The sequence below is a fragment of the Colletotrichum scovillei genome (genome assembly GCF_011075155.1).
Source record: "Colletotrichum scovillei strain TJNH1 chromosome Unknown Contig00012, whole genome shotgun sequence".
Lineage (NCBI taxonomy): Eukaryota > Fungi > Ascomycota > Sordariomycetes > Glomerellales > Glomerellaceae > Colletotrichum > Colletotrichum scovillei.
The window spans coordinates 1325674-1346331 of record NW_023336270.1 but is presented as its reverse complement, the minus strand read 5'-3'; the positions used below and the strand labels follow the sequence as shown (position 1 = coordinate 1346331).

At 52.3% G+C, this 20658-nt stretch overlaps 3 protein-coding genes across 3 annotated transcripts; 1 reads left to right on the top strand and 2 right to left on the bottom strand.

Annotated features, from left to right (window-relative positions):
* Positions 1-328: 328 nt before the first annotated feature.
* HER10_EVM0002200 (1,3-beta-glucan synthase component FKS1) lies at positions 329-7519 on the bottom strand. Its single transcript, XM_035471922.1, has 3 exons — positions 6391-7519; positions 1044-6332; positions 329-981 (listed from the first exon to the last, which is right to left on the bottom strand). The coding sequence occupies exons 1-3, from the start codon at positions 6600-6602 to the stop codon at positions 639-641; spliced, it is 5844 nt and encodes a 1947-aa protein (XP_035326082.1). The 5' UTR covers positions 6603-7519; the 3' UTR covers positions 329-638.
* Positions 7520-15234: 7715 nt separating this feature from the next.
* Positions 15235-17197, top strand: HER10_EVM0005351 (uncharacterized protein; the record flags this gene model as incomplete). The annotated part of the gene is made up of 2 exons (XM_035474972.1): positions 15235-16061; positions 16114-17197. The coding sequence occupies 2 exons, from the start codon at positions 15235-15237 to the stop codon at positions 17195-17197; spliced, it is 1911 nt and encodes a 636-aa protein (XP_035326178.1).
* A 1531-nt stretch (positions 17198-18728) lies between these two features.
* HER10_EVM0011934 (ran-interacting Mog1 protein) lies at positions 18729-20309 on the bottom strand. The gene is made up of 2 exons (XM_035481344.1): positions 19787-20309; positions 18729-19654 (listed from the first exon to the last, which is right to left on the bottom strand). The coding sequence occupies exons 1-2, from the start codon at positions 19861-19863 to the stop codon at positions 19132-19134; spliced, it is 600 nt and encodes a 199-aa protein (XP_035326361.1). The 5' UTR covers positions 19864-20309; the 3' UTR covers positions 18729-19131.
* Positions 20310-20658: the final 349 nt, after the last annotated feature.

Here is a 20658-nt window from a genome sequence, read left to right as displayed (position 1 = left end):
GGTCCGGATACGGATACCTCACTTATTGACATTCACCTTACCCAGTTCTCCGAGGGCAAACACGGTCCTTCATCAATCATAAAACAGGCATGTAAGTACTCTCTTCTTCGATGGAAGGCATGACTCGTATCTTTGGCAACTCCCTCTCTCTCAGCCCACAAAAGCGAGTGGACTGGTCAGTCTGGTCACCTGCAGACATGCACAGAGCAGGCGCCTTGAACTCGGCACCTGAACCCAATAGAGGTAGCTACATACATCCCGAGTCGCGGACAACGAATTGCAGTGGGTCACATCAAATCATGGCAAATTACGACTTGGTAGGTAGGGCGTGTAAGTGAACAAAATGGGACTTGATTATACACCCGTCTAAGGTAGTCTCACTCTTGGCCTTTGGTGATATACGTAGTCTGCAGGCCTTCATAGCCGTGATTTCATGCCAGCCATGTTTTCCTGCCCGTACAAAAAGAGAAATGAATAGGTAGCAGTCGGAAAGACACAATACACGCCTGATAATGGACATTAAAAACCTGCCGCCGAAGTCTAGGTTGTTCGTCCTTCCTCGGAACGTCCCTAGACCGCTTGTGGAACGACGACTCTCTCTACCACCCCCAAATGCGTCTATGATACAGCTCGTACAATTAGAAAAGGCGCACTCTCTGCGAGTTGCTAGTCTTGGACGCCTTTGCCGACGATGAAGTCATCGTAAGGTAGGCTCCCGAGTAGTCTGCCGCTCCAGTTCCAGTCTCAGTCTCTCCACGCGTGTTGTCGTTGTTGAGGCTGGTAGGTTGGATCAGGGCCAGGTCCGTCGTGTCCAGAGACTTGAAGATGCTCATAGGGATCATGTCACCAGCAACGGCAGGGCCGATCATGAGAGCCATGAAGAGAATGAACATGGTGAAGTAGAGAATGGCATAGCGGAAGACACGCTTGCGTCTCAACTTGGACTGCTTCATCGAGTAGATTGGCGGGCGGATTTGGCGACTGTGAGGGGTTTGTTAGCAATGCTGGGGAACGGATTGTGGACAAGTGATAGTGATACATACCCAGGACGAAGCCAGAAGAGCATCATCGAGTGCAACATGTCAATCTTGGGCACAAGAATGACCGGAAGCATGATGAAGAGAAGGAAGTGGCCCAAGACAAAGTCGGCCGCGAACATGCTCAGCTCCGTAATCTTGCAGAGGAATTCACGGGCGGGCTGGGAAACTGAGTGCCATCCCATAGAATACCACTTGCCGGTCCAGAATGCAATGTTGGCCGCGTCCGTCTTGATCTCACGCGTCAAAGTCAGCGAGATAATCAGCTTGAAGACGAAACGTTGGATGGCGACCACGGCGATCATGCCAAGCAGAGTTCGGGCGAAATCGAAAGACTCGAGCAGGAACATGACCTCGAAGAAGACAAGCAACATGACCACGGCAATGCCGTGGGCAATCGCCGCAAGGACACTACCGAACTTCTTGCAGCACATGCTCAGAAGGGGACCCATGAAACAGGCCATGAAGAAGAACATCAACAGCGCGCCGGCGTTGACTGCGATAGGGGCCAGTGCGACAACTCCGACTCTGATCAAAGAGTTGGTGCGCTTGATCGCCGAAGATGAGGCGTCGGGGTTGTTGTCAGCAGAGACGCCGGTCTGGGCGTTGATGTACAGGTACGGGATGACAGTGACGGCCACGAGGAGCAGAGGAGTAAGAATCTCGCCCCAGAACATGTTGGTGATGGCCGCACGGGGTACGTCGGACGACATCTTGGCAGATGGGTCACCGAGAGCCTTGCGCTTGTAACCTGTAATACGGGTACGAGACAGACGGCAGAAGGCAATCCAGGAAGATGCGTGGGAGCGAGAGTTACCACGGGACAACCACCGCAAGAAGTCGCGGTAGTCGATGAAGAAATCGCTCCAAGCGAACTGATGCGGGTTGTACAGGAAGGGTGAAATAACCAGGGCGAGAAGGGAGATCCAGAAGTAGACGAGTGCGGCTTGCCAGATGGTGACGGTGGCGAAGAGAAGCATCATCAGGAGACGAGATCCGAAGTAAATCGAAGGGCCGGCAAAACGAGAGTACAAGACACCGAAGGGAATGCGAGCAGTCGCAAAGCCACGACCAGTACCGATGTACCGGGCACCGCCAAACGAGAGATCCTGCTGTACCGAATTTGCGTAAATCTGGCAAACGAAGACCTCGAAGAACGGCGAGAGGGAAGAGAACTGCTTGCCAAGACGCTTGGCGGCACGCCAGAAACCTCTCTCAGTCAACTCTTGGACGACCAGCGGCACGAAAGCCAAAAGCAACACGAAGATAATGGAGAGAATGCAGCGGTACACCCAATCCATGAGAGCATCGGTATTCTGGCAACCAGTAGGGAAGAGGGGATCGGTGATGGGAACGTCGCGGTTGTAGTCGCATGCCTTTGTTTCTTTCCGGAGGGCGCCCAAGCTGAGCAAGCAGATCATGAACATCTGGACGGACAACATAATGAACATGTTGTTGAGATGGAAACCAGGATGGGCGTAGTAGAAAGAAAGGAAGCGGTCCAGAGGCAGTTGAGTTCCGAGGTAGTAGTACTCGCGAGACAGCATCTGCTCACCCATACCAGTTCCAATCTTGGTGGTGAAGTTAAGAATTGAGCCGAAACCCAAATCACGACCCTTACCACACTGGTAGTACTCGCAGTGCTTGATCCTGCCACCACGCAAGATGGCGTTCATGCCGGCGTAAATATCCTCGTTGAGATGCAGACCCTTTTGGGCTTTGGAAACACCACCGCGGGTCGTCATGAAGATACCGTTGAGGAAATCCGGATGACCGTAATGAAGCTTGCCTCCAATCTGAGCAAGAGTACGGGCGAAGAGAGTACCGAATGTCTGTTCCTTTCCAGCAGCAACGTCACCGAGAATACCAATGTTCTCAGAGAAAATGTACTCGCGAGCACCAAGAATAGCGACAGGGTTGGTCATCTTGCTCTTGACACCAGGAGTGTAGGGGCTGACATTATCAGTCTTCATCTCCTCGAATTCGGCAAGGACGGATCGGATCTTGAGGCACTCCTCGAGGTAGTTGTCCTGGTTGGCGTCGATAAGCTGGATGTATTCACCGCGGTAGAAGATGAGCGAATGGTTCTGGTTGTCGGATTTGCCGTCTCCCAAGATGGGGTTGCCGGAAAGCTGAATGCGGAACTTGGGCTTGCGCATGCCGTTCTCCATAATCTCCGAGTGACCGTCGATGAGAGCAGAGTACAGACGAGGCTCCTCGCCCTCAGCCAGAGGGGGCTCTTCGTCGAGGTAGGCGATCTGAAGATCGGGGTAGGCACGAAGGAGGAACTCGGCGTTCTCCATCTCTTCCTTCTTGAACTTGGCGTAACGCTGCATGGAAACACAGAGCTTGAACTTGCGACGAGCCATGCGCTCGAGCTCACGCTCGAGCTTGTCGGAGTTGCCACCGAACATTTGGACAACCTCTGGGTTTTCCACGCGATACAAAAGCTTGATAGCTCTACTGTAATTCATGAAGCCAGAAATCGTGCGATACAAGGTCTGGAAGCGAAGAGATGCCCAGATACGGGTTCTGAGGGTGTACTCGGGGGCGGAAGATTTGAAACCAATGCAGTAGAAGGGCAAGTCGTCGATCTTGCTCTTGGCGGTGTCCTTTTCGTTCTTCTCGTTGGTGTTGCCGTCGCCGTTGAACTGGGAGGTCTCATCGGCCAGGATCTTTGTGTCCTTGACGAAGCAGTCCCATTCATGCGGGTGAAGCTGCTTGAGGTACTCAAGCAAAGTCACGCGAGAGTAGGGCTCATCCTCGCGAATAATCTCACGGAGAGAAAGCAGAATCTTTTCACTGTAGTGAGGAATGAGGACGGTGAAGGTCGGCATGTTATCGACTGGCACGGGCTCCGGGATAGGAGTCGACAGCGATTGAGCGAAGAAGGAAAGACGTCGCTCGGCTTCGCTGTCGGTAGGGAAGAACTCAGTCTTGAATGAGTGATCTTCCTGAGAAACGAAGAAAGTAGGCGCTCTCAATGTTCTCTTACCCTCCTGCTCGGAAGGGACCTGGTGGTAGAGAAGCTTCTGCACGTGGTCAATGGCCAACAAGTGCTCTCTGTACATGGAGATGACGATGGCGTTCCACACTTGGGAGATGAGGACCTTTGGCTTGTACTTGATCTCCATGTCGCCAGTAGCGAGAATCTTGGAGTAGATACGCTTGGGCAAGCGAGAGAAAATGTTTCTCCAAGGTGTCCAGATGGAAGAACCGATGTAAAAGGATCGGGCAATGGAGAAAATGGCATTGACCAAGACATACCACAGGTACGTGTCGAGGAAGAAGAAGATCAAATCGGTGAAGGCCATCAGAGCCAGAAGAACGTACGGCTGCTTCTTGCACAGAACATCGCCAATGATCTTGTCGCCGAGACACTCGATGTTCATAATGGTGAGGTATCGGATGGGATCTCTGAAGGACAAAGTCAGGTAGACGTAGGATTCTCCGAACTTGGCACCGAAGACAGCAACCCAGAGACCGTAGGACATGGCCATGTCATTGCCCTTCAAGCGCGGGTAGCTTGCCGTGAATGTCTGGCTGGCAACGTACTTGCGCGAGTTCTTGGTCAAGTAGCTGCCGAAGAGGCCGCCGAGCGGCATGACCGAGAAGAAGATGAAGGTAAGGAGCGCAATGATGAACTGCACAATGGCGAGGATCTTAGCAATCTGCTCATTGGGGTTCGGGAGGACGAAGACGTAGACGAAGGGCGCAACGTTGATGATGAGAATGAAGATCAGGAACAGGAGACGCTTGGTCAAGTGCTGCGCGCCAGCCCATTTGCGCGGCACGTATGCCCACTCAGCCAGAGTAGCCAAAACCTGAATGAGCGCGGCGATCGTACCACCGAATCCAACGATAGAGAAGTTCTGGGCCGTCGTCGGCTGCTGGTTGGCTTGTTGCTCGTACGAAGGACCGACGACCAAACTAGGAGAGTTGTGTGCAGTGTAGAACCAGAACATGGTCAAGTGAATGATCCAGATACGGTTGAAGTTAACAAGCAAATGGAACCATGACCGAGTCTCCTTGTATGTCTTGAAGAAGCACTTCTTCCAGTTGATGTCCTTAAACTTGAGGTATCGCTCGGCAGGAGGAATGTCGACCAACTTGGATTTATCCTCGAGGACAATCTTCTCGATTCCTTCGGGGTACCAGAAGAGCTGGTTGCAGTCGTCGTATCCGATGACCTTGTCGTGATCACGCTCGCGTCGCACGTAGACGCCATCCGAAATTTCGTAGCCCTGGTCTCTGCAGAACTGGTAGATGGGTGTAATGACGTTGTTGAGGAAGGTGAACTCCTCCACAGGCTCCACCAAGTTCTGGCATGCGGGAGTGTTGAGGTAGTCGTCGGCACACTTGAAGATGAAGCACAAGCATTCGGGCATGAAGCGAACTTGGTTGGCTTCACCCCAGCAGAGCAGGTACAGAGCAAGCTGGCGAACGCGGTCATGCTGAGACATGCGGTTCATACGCGTCTTCCAGCGGTACTCGGCAGCTTCGAGAGAGTTATCACCCTCAAGGTCGTCCAAAGCCTCGGCCTCGTTCTCAGCTTCACCCTTCTTCTTCTTCTTGTTCTTGGCCTTACGACGCAGACCCTTGCCCTTCATATTGGCGAAGCCGACTGCGTCATCCAAGTCCAGGTGAGCGGCGAAGTACCACTTGCGGTAGTTGGCGTTGTCTCCACCAATGTAATCGGCGTGGAGAGACAGCAGCGCCTGATTAGGGGTCATGCGGGAAGCTCTCGAGTCCAAAAGAATCATGAAGTGGTCGTACATGTTGCGCATGCTGTCCCGCTGGAATCCAAACTTGGCACAAAGATCGAGGAAAATGTCCTCAATCTCCTCCTTGGAAAGGGGAATCTGAGCATCGGCGCTCCAGGCCGGGTACGGCTCGCGAGACGCAGCCGACATCATGTTGGCGTAGTCCATGCCGTAGTTAGGAGTCGAAGCCCCGGAAGAACGATTCCCGCCATAGGAAATCTGGGAGGAAGGGGGTCTGAATCCACGAGCACCGCCCTGATCATAGCTGTTGTAACGTTCGTCGCCGCGGCCGTAGTAATCCATATCGGCAGCTCGAGCCATGTCGGATCTCATGGTGAAGTCGCTGAAGGTCTCAGAGTCTTCCTCGGAGCCTTGATGGCGTTGTCCACCGGCATGCCCCTGGTTGTAGTCCTGGTCGTAGTAGCCATTGGGGTGGTTGTTGTCATAGTAGCCGTCCTGGTACTGCTCGTTGTTGTCGTAGTATCCGCCATCCTGGTGGTAGGCATTGTTCGGGTCGGCGTTGTAGTAGCCCCTGGAGAGTATCGTTAGCACAATCTTTCAACTGGAGTCAACAAAAACGAAGAACATACGACTCATCGTAGTAGCCATCACCACCTTGCTGGGGGTGACCACCGTGGGCGTCGTAGGCACCATGCTGATCATAGTACTGCTGGTCGTCCTGGTAATAGGAATCGGTCTGCTGAGTTCCGTTTCCTCCATGGCCGCGACCCTGTTGGTCGTAGCCGTCATCGTAGCCCTGGTGGCCACCGCCACCAGCACCACCGGCTGGGTATCCCGACATTCTGAAAAGCGATTATCTAGCAGAGCATCAGAGTCAGTACGGACGGATCGATAATGATGCAAGCCACATCCATTGGCAAGCGGGGGTTGTGGAGGAAGAGAATAGTAAGAGAGCCTTTAGGGGAGTAGAGGAGAGGCTGGGTTACTGACCGTCCAAAAGTCATCAGGGAGGATTCTCGAAGTAATGGTGGTAGGATCAGTGGGAGGGCTGACGATGATGAGCCCAAACTGATGTGGCCGGCACAACAAGAGTAGATAGCGACAGTGATTTGGATTGCAAAGTCGTAAACCGTCTAGTGGCTCGGCGGCGTGAGGTAGAGGAAGGGGGCTGCGGGAGCAGGGCAAGGCCGACTGGCGTAGTTGGCTTGGTGATTGTTCCTTTGGAGGTGGTAAGCCGTGAACCAAAGAGGTTGGGCAAGGTTGGCGCCGGATAAACGATGCGTTGGACTGCTCAGGAGAGGAGGGCAAAGCACGACCTCTTGCAGTAGACCCAAAAGCTTGGCCGGCTTTGGAGAAGACGACGAAGCGATTGACTGGTGATGTGTAATACTTTTTTTTGTTGTTGTTTTGAAATCCGCGACTGCCCAGGGAGGCCGTCTCACAAACGAGCGTGATGAATTAAGGGTAGAAAAAGCGCAGGTGGAAGGAGGGAAGAAAAGGGGTGGACGGAACGCGAGGTATGGAAGGTGCGAACCTGTTGTGGTGTGGAAGGAGGTAAAAAGGTGAGGTTCGAGGTGAGGCAGCGGGAGAGAAGAGGTTGGGTGGAGGAGCAGGAGGTAGGTAAGGTACGGATAGAGGGAGTGGATGGAAGTGACAACGGGCCTGTTGGTGCTAAGGCAAGAGACGACAGACTAAGGGGACGGTACCTTTACGAATACATACACAAGTAACAGCCCACGCCACAATGCTTCAAAAAGGGGGGAGGCAGATGGATGGATAGGTGGATGGGTGGGCGGTTAAGGGATAAGACTGGGGGTGCTGCACAGTGGGAGATGATACAAGCACACAACCTTGAAGTTGACAGGCACTTGAGATCCTCAGATGATGGGGGGGAAACCGCAACAGACCTGTACAGTACAGTGTAATGATTGTTCTCTAACGAACGACGGACAGGAGAGGGACGGGATGCTGCTAGTACCCAGGCACATTTAGATGCATAACTGGGCGAAAAGGAGAGGGACAATTCAAGAATCAGGCAGGACCTGTCCAGTCTCCTTTCCTTTCCTGCTCTGCTCCCTTCTCTCTGTACTACCTTACCTTATTCATACAGTGCACAGCAAGTCGCGCCGGCAGCTACGTAGGCATGCTCCAAAAACAAGACCAAAAAATATGGAAAAGGAAAAGGAGGAGAGACACCCCCTTCAGAATCCCAGACGGCCCGTCCTGAACGGGCTGCAGCAAGCAGGAAAAATCAGAACACGGGTGGGTCCACACAGGGAGCCTTCCATTTACACAGTATAGAACCAGAATCAAGAGAACTGCAGTCTGCACCAGCAAGGCAGGCACAGATCAGAATAGTACGAATGGGAAGACCACTACCTAGATAATTTTCCATACGGATACACTCACAGGCAGGAGCAGTGTTTTTGGAAGCGCCTTCAGGACCTGGACCAGATTCAGACATGCCGCCGGTTGAAGGACAGGAGAGTTCGTACAGTAGTGCGGTACTCCATAAGGAAGACAGGGCTTGGTGATGATGAAGGTGGCCCACCTATTATCCAGGATTGACCTCGTCCAAGGAAGTACCTCACATCCAGGCACAGGACAATACCACAGACACCTGCCTTGCCTCATGCAGGCGGCAGCGGCATCTTGAAAGTTGGAACGCGTTGAGGAGTGCGCAATTGTTTTCGCCTTTTCTTCTCTTCTTCCTTGCCCTTTCTCTTCAGTTGCAAATCGCAGGACGTCTCTCCCTCGATCTCCAAAGCTGTGGTTCTCTTTACCACCTTGCTGCAAAAGTTCTTCTGAGTTTTCCGGGAGGAAGTCGTGGCTGTGCGACTGCATTCCTGCACGTTGACTGGTCAGATGAAAAAGAACAGACAAGTTGAAGTCCAGCTGGGCAAGGAGCCGGGGCAAACGGCGTGTCGTGTCTGTGGGCGGAAAGAGTGGGATGTCCTGGCCAGTCAAGCTCTGCCCGCGGGTTGAAGAGACGGGCAGGAACGAGAAAGTACCTGCCCACTCTGCCTCCAGCGTCGCACTGTGAGAAAAGGTACGTTCCTCGAGAGGGTGGGGAATTACGACGGACAGGGGGCTGGTCCCGGCAGGAGGGTGAGGTTCAAGTGCAGGCCTGCAGCCCGCCGTCATTGAGTTTTGACTGGCAGTGACAGTGCCAGACTTCTGTGCCAGACAGCCAGATTCAAGGCGAGAAAACTCCCGTCACCCTCCGCTCCAACTTCAAGGCTCAGACCTCCGACCTGCCACCTGCACCCAGGGGCTGTGTTGAAGTGGCAGGCCAAGGAAGGGGGGTGATGGACGTCCAATGTCATTGGATGCGAATTGCCTTTTGGAGGGCACGGCTCCACTATAGAGGAACGTCAAACACCGCCCTCACTCGTCCACTCACTCACTCACTTGACTCTTCACTTCATTCGCACTCTCACTCCTTACCCTGTAGCTACACATACAGATACAGGTGCTGCTATTCATAGCCCAGGTGTGAGTGTCTCTTCATTACCATCTACTGTGTGTTCATTCGGCCCTCACTTTGGTATCCCCGACCTACTGCGTACACAGGATCTAGAGATTACTTCACTCGTCCAGCGAGGAGCCATTTTGTTCGTATGCTAGACCTCTCTACAAAGCAATCCGCTCTGGAGTTGCATTGTATCCATATGTCATACGGCACCCAGCCACTTTTTAAACGAAAAGTTGTAGGTCACTTCACGCGTCGCCATGGGTTGGCACTTTCACTTTCAATCCCAGCAAATATGGCAATCTGGGTTCTGGAAGCCTGAAAGAACCGCATCTCCTTAACCATAATAGTACTACGCAGGAATCGTTATCTGTCGAGCGTTCCGTTCCTTGGCAGCTGGATGCTGACTCCATGGGGCACTCCATCAAACACGTCTCCATCGGATTATCAATCCGACTCTTTCCCTCAATACTGTTATTATTGAATCACGTCTTTCCCTTTCGATTGGTTGTGGACAAATGTCTCAACGAGGGAGAACGGGCTGAGCCTCTCACGGTAAAGGGGCAACCGATCCGCGCAACAAGGGACGCTACTGCGTGCTGCGTACCTGGATCTTTGGCCTGCCTTCCAGAGCAAGGCCGGGCGTTCCGGTACTTGCTAGGTAATTAACAGCTAGGGCAGGGGTCGACTCAAGCGTGTCAAGGTCCTGTCCTGTCCAGATCACAACCGAGATCCATGGGGATTGGGTGAGGGTTCATCTCGTCGCAGCTACGTCTGACCTCTCAAACCTGTATTCCTTCAGTTCTCGCACCGCCGCCTCGCCAAAAAGGGAATTGGTTTTTCCAGCCCAGCAAAATGCTGCTCGTCAAGTCCGCTGTCAGACTGGTGGACTGGACATACTGCCTCCCTCTCGGCCCGTCGCGGTTGCCGTTAACGCCGTATCGATCTTGAAATGCTCGATACGAGTTGGACGCGTACATCGTCCATGAGCTAGCGAGGATAATAAGGAATAGGTGGCAATCCTAGGGCATTATCGACCGACGAGAGCATCTTGTTCCCGAGATCCCATCAACGGTCAAACTCGTCTCGCTCCGCACCATGTCATTCTCCCCATGAACCCGACCTCAGATCATCTTTCCCGAGATTGGTTCAAACAAGACCAAAGCAGTGGAAGCATGGTTCTCAACTTCTCCGACAAGATATCCACTTCAGCCCATGGGCCTTGCGGACTTTCCCTTCGACCGTCAACTCGTCTGCCTTTACTTCTGTCACAGACGTGCAGCTGCCGCATTATCTGCAACTCTCGTGCGTTTTCCGAGCCACAACGGTTGTCCCCGTCATCCGCCCTCAGCCAAGGATTTGGAAGGCTGAAGGACAAGCAAGTTCTTTGGCGGATGGTTGTGGGCGGGCAGCCGATATCCCCGTCTCAGTAAATGCAGCTGCGCCTCGGTTGGCTCGTCCTACTGGGTACTTGGATACCGCAACACTATCCGCGGGCCAGCTCGAGGAAGTAAGAAGAACAACTGGGTTTGTTTCTCTCGCATACGGATAGAGTTGATTACCTAGGCCGCTCGCTTTGACCTTCGGACTGAGCGAGCTGTCAGCTGCAGCTCGCAAGCAGAGACAGAGGCGGACTTCAGCACACTCTGACCTCTTGCAGAAGAGATCGGATTGATCGCAGGTTGGACTTATAGTCTGTGAGGTATCGGATATGCCGCTCGACAGCAAGTACAAACAAAGTTCGGTGACGTGAGTTGACTGCGGCAGTCCGCCCAAAGCGACCGGTAGTCAAACAGACATCTCATTTGCCGCTATGTATCTGCGCTATATCGCGAACAACACGAGAAGTGTTGTGTCTCTACGTCTGCACGAGTCTTGTCAACCCTCCAGAGTCGATAGCTCGTAATAATGCTGGCTGCACTTCGTGTCTGTCGGCTGCCAAGTGGCCTCACGCCCACAAAGGATGCATTGGGTTTGCCACCGCTGCACCACCAAACTGGAAGCATACCAATACGCAGACAGATGTACGAATCCCGAGTACCTGCGGCCAACACATTGCCTGCATCCTGCCTTAGTGTGAACCCACCATTGATCTATCTTCGGATGCTTACTCTTCGCACTGTCTCAACGTACACAGTAGAGAACATTGTTGTATTGGCTGATTCTCAGGCCCTGGAAACGCGTCGTTTTACTGTGGTGACCTTCACTTTAGCAGGCGGCCCGACAGCAGATCAGCACCGCTAGGAAAAGATCAACAACCGTCAACAGCAATTGGCTGAATTGGATGACAACAATGCCATGTTAAACTCGGGATGATCAGTGCTCGAAATCCCTCGACTCCTGGCGCTATGGCCGGAGGCAATTGCCAGTCGCGCATGGCATCCGTATCTGTACTCCGTTGCACGAACTACTCAAAACCTGCTTCACGGTCACCCCAGAAGGAACGCGACTTGAGTAAAGTACATATATGCCCTGTGCTTGAAAGTTGAGGTATATAAGATGGTATAATGCTACCTTACAGGCACATGGTGGCATGGAGGTAGAGTGGAATGACGACAGTTGTGCCGAGTGCGAAATTTGCCCCAGGGGAAAGGCGATGAACGATTTGTCGATTTGTTTCCATTTCGATGCACAAATTCGAGAATCAAGACCCATAGCTCGCGCTTGATGGTCCACTATTTATTTCAAGAGCGGCCTCCTCTGTCAAGAATCCAGACGTATTCGCATATGTACTATATGAAGTACTAGTAAGCTGAATGGGTTCCTCACTCCATGGATCTTTCTGCATGGTTCTGCCTCCTCTGAATCAAAGTGGAATGGACGCAAGGGAGTTTCCTATGTAGATCACAGCCTCGACAACCCTCAGAGGCCAACGCGATAGCACGAACTCACGAACGAGATTCTAACGGTGAAGAGCACAATGCTCTCACCATCCGTGCGTGCATCCATTGAAATTGGGGCCATCCGGAAGATTTGAGCCTGGCACCTGGTTATGCCTGGGTTTTGGGACAAGAAACCTGGAGGGGGGCCGCGAGGGCGGAGGCGGGAGAGTGGGGGCAAAAGGTACGTGGGAAAGAGGCTGGTGGGGGTGCTAATCAAAGCCGAAAAGGAGGCCTGCAGCGTGCTCACCTCTGAGGTTGGATTCATGGAAAGAAAGAAAAGATGCGCCAACGCTAAAGTGCCTAGCGATAACGAATGGGTGGGAAACCCAACCTGAATTGGACGCGGGCGCGATGTGGATGTGTTGTTCGGATGCAGGTACCGGCTTTGGAACGAGTCAATCAGACACTTGGAAAGATACCACCATGGCAGTGGGCAGTGGGCACTAAGGCAACCTCCATTGAACAACTCACCGAGCAAGAAGATTCAGACAACCTGGAAGGCGCAGTGCTGTTCTTGGCGCCGGGTTCTCGCAACTGCCTCTTGCCCGCCCCTCCTTTCTTGCCCGAATGTTTCTCCTCCGATTCGTATACACAGTTATTCGTCTACAGTATGCATACCCGACGCATATACGGATATATGTATCTTCAGTTTTTGAATCGAATGTTTTGCACGGTCCACGATGATGTTGTCATACACACGTCCCTCAACCACGCATATACGGATATATGTATCTTCAGTTTTTGAATCGAATGTTTTGCACGGTCCACGATGATGTTGTCATACACACGTCCCTCAACCCACTTGGTTGGAGAAGGAAAGAAAAAAGACATCAGACAAAGGTAAATGGACCGCAGTCTAGCCATATTGGAATAGCACAGGTAGGTAACTAGGTACCGCTCCATGCCAAGGCATTTTTCGGGCATGCCTTAGCGAATCGACTTTTGCCCTTTGCGAACGATAGCGCAGCACACCAAAATGTAGAGCTACCCATTTTCCACCATCCAAGAATCCACTGCAAAGCCGGATTCCGAGTTTGCACAACGATCTCGATCGGAGGGGCGTCCGTCCGCCGTCTACGAAGTACAGTACACCTCCAGTCCTTCACCAAGTCTTTTTCCACACATTGTGGCATCCTAATATCATAAGTTGCTGGACTATAACGATCCGGCAGAGTGTGCTTTCGGGCTGCCTCCGAAATTGCTACCTGTTCGTACCTTACGTCACTCCAACTAGCTAATGGCAAATAACAAATCGTGCATGCTAGTCTTTCTCAAAGGATTGGTACTGTTCGTTCAATCTGTCACGCGTCTTGAGGCAGACGGACCTCGCTATGTGCATTTTGAACCGTGGTAGAGATAGGTATCCCATACAGAAAGCGCGCTGCCATAGGGTTGTAGCAAGACCCGGGCATCTTCCCTCTGGTCTAGAAGCAGATCCAACTCTCAAATCATTGCTTATCTACGGATATCGATTCCTCATGAATCTCAACCACCTAATGCTTGGCAGCCAACAGCATCAGCATCAGCGTCAGCGTCAGCATCGCCGCCCGGGATGGGCTACGGTTTCATGCTAGATCCCTCTCCAACTTATCAAGTTCCCGCCGGTGCTGGGTGGCTTTCGTGGCGCAGCGCACAACGGTTCGGTGGCATCGGTGCCCGCCCCCCCAAAAAGCCAGAGTTCCTTTTTAGCAACGGGCTTCCAGGGGTTCCTTTCTTTGTCGAAATGTTCCGCCGCCGCCAACAGGGGCCAGATAAGACACCAAGTCCACACAATCCGTCTGTTTCTTGTTCTTTGTCTCGCGATGCTGGCTAGCACAGTGCCGTTATCGTGACTGTTAGCATGTAGCCAGCGTTGGGGGCACCTTGCAGTATGGACGATTTTGTTTTTGTTGGTCTTGCAGAGTCTTGATACGGCAATTGGAAATCACCTTGTTTAACAATCACTCTGTAAGTTAGCAAGGGCAGAACTTCGGGCTTGAGTCTGTTCTCCTTATGCCATGCTCCGTACTCCGTACCGCGCGGCCTTCTTCTCCACGGGCAGCATATCTCTCCCCATTTCCTTTCTCTGCTTGTCTACGGAGACCTTATGACGGCGTGGCATCTAGACTCCTGGAGACCATGCGTAAGCCTTTCGGCTAGAGTACAGGAGTCTCGGGACGCTGGCGACTCTCCATTGACGGGAGCGGGTCTCATCTTGTTTTCCTGAACAATGCGCGCTTCCATATGGCTGGGTCCCCTCTGTACCACACAGTAATAATTGGTACTTTATCTTTTGGGACAGAGGGATCAAATTTCCGTGCGTGCCGATTGCCTGCTCAGATGCGGTCCGGTGTTTTGACACACAGCATTCCCCGTCTTTGATCGGCCACTGCATTACAGGACATCCTATCGGCGGTCGCATCTTATCACTGTCCTTGGTAGAACGTAGATCTATCTCATGGCCACCGACCTGTGAGACGCGCCTCTCTCGTGACACTGGCTAGCAAATGCCAAATGGACATCTCTGTAACGTCTTCTGTTGTCCCGTCCAGGGCTGTGCAGTCGGATTCTTGAATGCATAGAGCTTCAGCTTTGCAGGGGTACCTGGGGCCTGTCTATCCCAGGACTAGCCTCTCGAACGGCCGCCATTCTTGGTCCGAACCGTGATCTGAAAGCTCCTTGCTTCTCCAGACTTTAAAGTCCTGACAGTTGATGCTCTAACGGGAGGCTTTGCGCTTGGAGCCTTCAGAAGACGTGAAATTCGAAGGACAGCTTCAGTGTCAGTGATTCTTGATTCCCAGCCAAAGCTTACTAGAATGCCGATACATGCTTTGCCATACCTTATACCCAATAGGTATTTAAACAGTACTGATCATGCAGTGCTGTCTCGTGTCTGTATGCCACCGCTCACAAGTCACGTGTCGTGTGGCCCTCCACCAGCCTGATTGGGCAATCTTCCAGAATGACCATTCCACTTCCAGCAGGCGGTTGCCCCTCGCAACGAAGAGACATGCACCGATCTACCTTACAAGACGGCTCTGCAACACTTTCGTGCAAAGTCAAGCCACACCCAAGCTCAAAGTACCGGAATTGGACAGAGGATCCGACATACAGCTACAATCGGCTATCAAACCAACACCATGACTGGATATGTCGACTTTGCCTCGTCTAGTGAGGACGAATTCCCCGACCTAGATGCCGTCCTGCAAAGGAGTAAACAATTCCGCCGACCTACCAAAGCACCTGCTCAGACAACAACCACTAGCATTGATAGCGACGACGATGCTTCACCCTCGAGACAGCTCGAAGAAGAAGCTCTTCAGTGGAATGCATCAAGCTTGAAAAACTCCGATGCCGGGAAATCAACGGTCAAGGCTGCGCCGCCGACTGTGCGACGCCGGAAGCTTGGTGCAAAGGCAGACAACCCCTTACTGAGGCCATTCGGAACGTTTTCGAGAAATGAGGGACAGAATCTATTCGATATTCCTATCAAATCTAAGGAGGCGCCTCGTGTAGGAGTGAGGGAGCTGCGCGTCAGAAGCCGAGACGTGACGCCGACAGGGAACCTATCATCAAAGTCAGACGATGAATCAGACAGCAGCACGAACGAGCAAACTGAAATTACCGAGGCCGACATTTCTGAATTCTTTGGTGATTCTGCATCAGAGTTTGAAGATCATGGGACTCCGACACTCTTTGAGCACGACTCTACGGTTTCGAGAGCTCGTAGTCCAGTATCGGGTCGCAGTCAGGAGACAACCGCGCCGAGACAGAAGGGGCGCCAGCCGGTCACAAAATCTGCACCAGAAATCGACTTCCCAGACTCCAGACCTAGCAGACCTCAAAAAATCACCAAAGCGAAAGACCGAAGCACCGAAAGTGTGCCCGGGAGGAAAACGTCACGGCCACAGTCAGCGATTGTTGACCTCACTGACGATATGGCAGACGCTCTTCGCCAGCTAGACATGTAAGAGCCACCTCGTAAGTAGCATTGCTGTCTTGCTAACATAATAATGCAGCACAGCCGAGCCACCAAAGAAGCAAAGCAGGGCTAGAAAAGAAGACGCTCCGCCAAAAACTCCGCCATTGACACCGCCAAGGCCATCCACCAAAACACTGATATCTCCTAAGAAGCTTCCGGGTATTCCAAAGACACCCCATGGGCCTGGTATGGACATGTTCTGGAGTCAGGAGTTCGTGGATGAGTGGAACGAAGAGCACTCGCCCAAGAAGCTGATATTGCCCCCGGCCCAAAGGAGTCCGGCCAAAAGTCCCAAAAAAGCGAAAGAACAGAAGACAACTACGGCCAACCGAAAAGAAAGCAAGAAGGCGTTCGAGCAGAGGAAACATGACATCGCCCAGGCATTCCTCCAGGAACTTGACGAGACCATCACCCAGGGCAAGCTGCAGTCTCTAGCCGAGTCTACAGGAGGAGTCAAGATCCAGTGGTCGGCCAAACTCAACACCACGGCGGGAAGAGCGAACTGGAGGCGCGAAACTATCCGTACCAAGAACGCCGACGGGTCAGAGAAATCGGTCACGCACAAGCATCACGCTTCCATTGAGCTCGCGGAGAAGGTGATTGATGACGAAAATCGTCTCCTCAACGTCGTCGCACACGAATTTTGCCATCTGGCCAACTTCATGGTCAACGGCATCACTGGTAACCCGCACGGCAAAGAATTCAAGATCTGGGCGGCCAAGTGCTCACAGCGGTTCGGGGATCGTGGCATCGAGGTGACGACGAAGCACTCGTACGAGATCGATTTCAAGTACATGTGGGAATGCACCGAATGCGGGCTCGAGTATAAGCGCCACTCCAAGAGCATCAACCCCGAGCGCCATCGGTGTGGCTCCTGCAAGGCGCAGTTGAAGCAGACGAAACCGACACCCAGAGCCGCCGGGAAGCCGTCCGATTATCAGCAGTTCTTCAAGGAGCAGATGAAGGTGGTGAAGAAGGAGCACCCTGGTAGCCAGCAGAAGGAGGTGATGAAGATCATTGCAGAACGGTGGGCAAAGCGAGGTGGCAGTGCCCGGGCAACCCCCGATTCGGAGGCGGATGTGAACAAAATTGGCTCTCAGCTGGTAGATTTGACGTTATAGGAGGAGGACACGATCAGTCGGCGTTAGAATCAGGCAGGGTCGACAAAGTTCATTGCCCATGGCCTCATAATTAATCACCACCTCTTATGGGTTTCTAAATGCATATCCAGTGGCGCAGAACACCATCATCATAAGTATTGACAATGACATCATCAATAAAGGGGAACCCGTCTGAGTTCATCGAGTGACAGAGAGGCAAGCACAGGACTACTGTCCAGGGCCAGGTTGCTGATGTGTATGTGATATGCTACACAATTGCTCAAGTGGCTCGAGATACGAATTCCCCGATCGACACCTTCCTTGCCATTATCTCTACCGCTACTAGCATCAATCTTCTTCTGTTGTCTATGGTGATCATTCTCTAGGTATAGTACAAGAAATATATTTCGGACGTAGTAGCTGGCATAGAGGGAGTACGAGACCGCCCAGGTAGAGCGTGACAAGGCTATTTACCTTGGGACGACCTCATATTGAGCAGATGACCTACGCAGCTGGCATCCGCAAGTTCAGCACCAACTTTGCGGTCGTTGGTTACTGCATCACTGCCGAGGAGGGAAGAATCCATTGACTAGACTTCAGTCCAATAGAGTATATATCCTCCCACTGGCCAATTGCCCTGTCTACAAGGAGATTGGAGAGAGCCTCAAAGAGCGGCCCAGAAAAGTTCGTAAGCAGCGCATGTGGCCGGGAAATAGACGACTATCAAGGTAGTGTTTGGAGATACACTCATTTGTTGATAGGCGCTTTGCTTTCTGGTTAGCTACGGCGTGCCTTTGCAGCAGCGTCATGAACAGGATGACCGTGGAGCGGATATCATGAAGTGTTCTACACCTTGTCGAATGTAGAAGTTTTCAAATCAGGCCATCATCCCTCGTGTTGCCCTATCTATGTACACGAGAGCGCTACGATGATACGCACGCAACGTCAATGGTGTCATTAATCATGATGACCTTGTCCCAAACGACTTTGACAAAGTCACAACCGAAAGGTGATTTTGAAATCAGGGTGTCCCCCCAAGAGCTCAGGTTACTATCAATTCTGCTAGTCAAGTGAGGCTTCAGGTTTTCAAGTTGAACCCCCATCTAAGGAGATTTTCAGTAGTTCTCTAAGAGTTTTTCGAATTTCTGGTATCACGCACCGGCTCCATCATAGGCAAGATAATTGTTGCATATTCTCGCCAAAGTCAAAGTGTAGAGGTTGACGCCTGGCGTATAGCCAAGGTCCCTAAGACGACGCCGTTATATTCCCCCTTGCTGAACAAGACACAACTCGAATGCTGGTCTCAAATGCCTTTGTCATTGTAAGGCGGAATGAATTATCCGAAACGAAGGTGACAACTATCAGTCAGTATGGTGGACGTAACTTGCCACCTCTTATAGTTCTTGCACGAAATGATGATCACTGTCCGACTTCTTGTGCTCATGTAGCTCCGTCGATATACCAAGGACCAGTACGATAGTTGTAGCCCGCCGACCCAGCTGTCGTATCATTTGTACACGTAGCTTTCGCAACTGATCGTCATCAAATAAGTCTCTCATTATCTAATAATTCTTTACATCCACAGAGGCAGTAACCCAAAAGATCACGATATAGAGAGAGTTCTTGGATATATACATTCACAAGTCTGACTTTGTTTTCTTGATATCATAATACTCAGCATGGAACAACTCAACTGGTGAAACCTAAAGAACCCAAGAGATGGTGTGGCTATCATTTCGTCTCATCGTCAAACTTCGCCGCCTGTCCTTCCCGCCGTATTCACGTAACTCGGCGGTGGAAGGAAACCACCTAGATCTGTCAACTGCTTTGCATGCGGTGTGCATCTCCTCATCAATCACATCTTCGATCCGTCTCTAACTTTGGGGATATCCATATTCCGTCTTCCATTTTATCTCATCGAATCCCTTTTCACTCCTTGTTTCTTTCTGCCTCTCTCAAACCTCCTGGAACAAAGACCAGTCCTTCACCTTGAACGTCTCCCAAATACGCGCAGCATACTCAACAGCGTCGCCAATCAGCTTTCCTTGCTTACCGAGCTCCAAATCGACATCGGCCTCGTCGTACTCGCCCTTGATATGCGGCACGTTAATCGTGACCAAGATATCCGTCGACTCCTTCTCAAGGCGTACGAGGGTAAGAATGATGGCCGTGAAATCGGGGGCCGACGAGGACGACGAACGGGACGACTTGCTCGCGTGCGGTGTCTGCGTCGCGATGAGGGTGTAGGCGGGAATGTCGGAGCTGAGGCGCGAAAAGGAGGTCTCGGTCGTGTTCCAGACCTTGACGGTGTCGACGTCCTCGCCGACGAGCTCCTCGAGGTGCGTCGTCAGGGCCCGGCCGTCGATCTCGGGGCTCGAGCCCGCGGGGCCGACGCGCTCCGTGATGTCGAAGATGATGCTCGTGAAACCGTCCGAGTCGATCCAGACTTCTTGGTTGTCGGGTACCTCGCGGAGTTTGCTGTGGTTTTTGGAAAGGGTTTGTCAGTCTCCTGCATATGTATATATATAGAGAGAGCATGGTGGGTGACTGAGAGCTTGAAAGAGGGTGACAAGAGGAAGGCGAGGGACGTGGGATAAGCAGAGGACCAACCTGACGTCGGCGAACTTGTCGGGCAAGTCGCTGACCAGAGCGCCGCCGTAGAGAGGGGTGCTTTTGTATCGGGTCATGGTGTTTGCTATAGGTGATGGGTGCTTTTGCAGATGGTTGCTTCGATAGAATGACCTGCCCTCTCCTCGTAAAACGGGGCTTCGTTCGTAGGTGCTATTGTAGTAGAGATACACGGGCTGGCGCGATATGTGCGATGGATGTGCTCAAGTTGTAGTTTGTAAGGTAGCCTGACGAATCTTGTAAGGCGGGAATCAATGAGGACGCGGGACGGGCTGGGTATCACAAGAAGGTTACTGCAAGAAGAATGTCACTTCAGGAAGAACAACGGCGTCCTGGTCTGACTGCCCACCTTATGTTGGCTGGCTGCCTTGCTTCCAGGTGCCGAGCAAAAGACTCGGCCAGGGCTGTTCAGTCACTCCAAGGTGGGGTTACGTCGGCTTGGGTAGAAAAAAAAGGACCTGGCGTTTGCGCAGCAGAAGGAGGGGTATGACGACGATGGTGCCAGGGATCAGGTATCCAGATGCGCCAGGTAGGTCACCCGTGCAGCAGCCCAGCAGTAGCCCAGCAGCCCAGCAGTAGCCCAGCAGCTCCTTCAGCAACTCCACGCCGTGCGCTGCGCTCGCTGTGTTGGCCGGGCGCTGTCTTCTACCTTAGCCCTCAAGACCTCGCGCGCGGCTTAACAGGCTGATGCGCATTCCAATTATGCCATGACAAAAGAGGCACCAGCAATTGCAAAATCCGTCGCAGGGAAAAAGCGACAAATGGATCCTGTCGAGCAAGACATTCAGAATTCAAAAAACAAAAATTCGAACCTGGGTACTCCAGATGAGGGTGTGCCAAAGATTGGTGGAATG

Bases quoted from the DNA above. Each gene is read 5' to 3' on its own strand.
- HER10_EVM0002200 (XM_035471922.1), bottom strand. From the start codon at position 6,602: ATGTCGGGATACCCAGCCGGTGGTGCTGGTGGCGGTGGCCACCAGGGC. The intron at 6,333-6,390 runs GTATGTTCTTCG...GATACTCTCCAG, and splicing joins GATGGCTACTACGATGAGTC to GGGCTACTACAACGCCGACC. The intron at 982-1,043 runs GTATGTATCACT...AACCCCTCACAG, and splicing joins CTCTTCTGGCTTCGTCCTGG to TCGCCAAATCCGCCCGCCAA.
- HER10_EVM0011934 (XM_035481344.1), bottom strand. From the start codon at position 19,863: ATGACCCGATACAAAAGCACCCCTCTCTACGGCGGCGCTCTGGTCAGC. The intron at 19,655-19,786 runs GTTGGTCCTCTG...CAAAAACCACAG, and splicing joins GACAAGTTCGCCGACGTCAG to CAAACTCCGCGAGGTACCCG.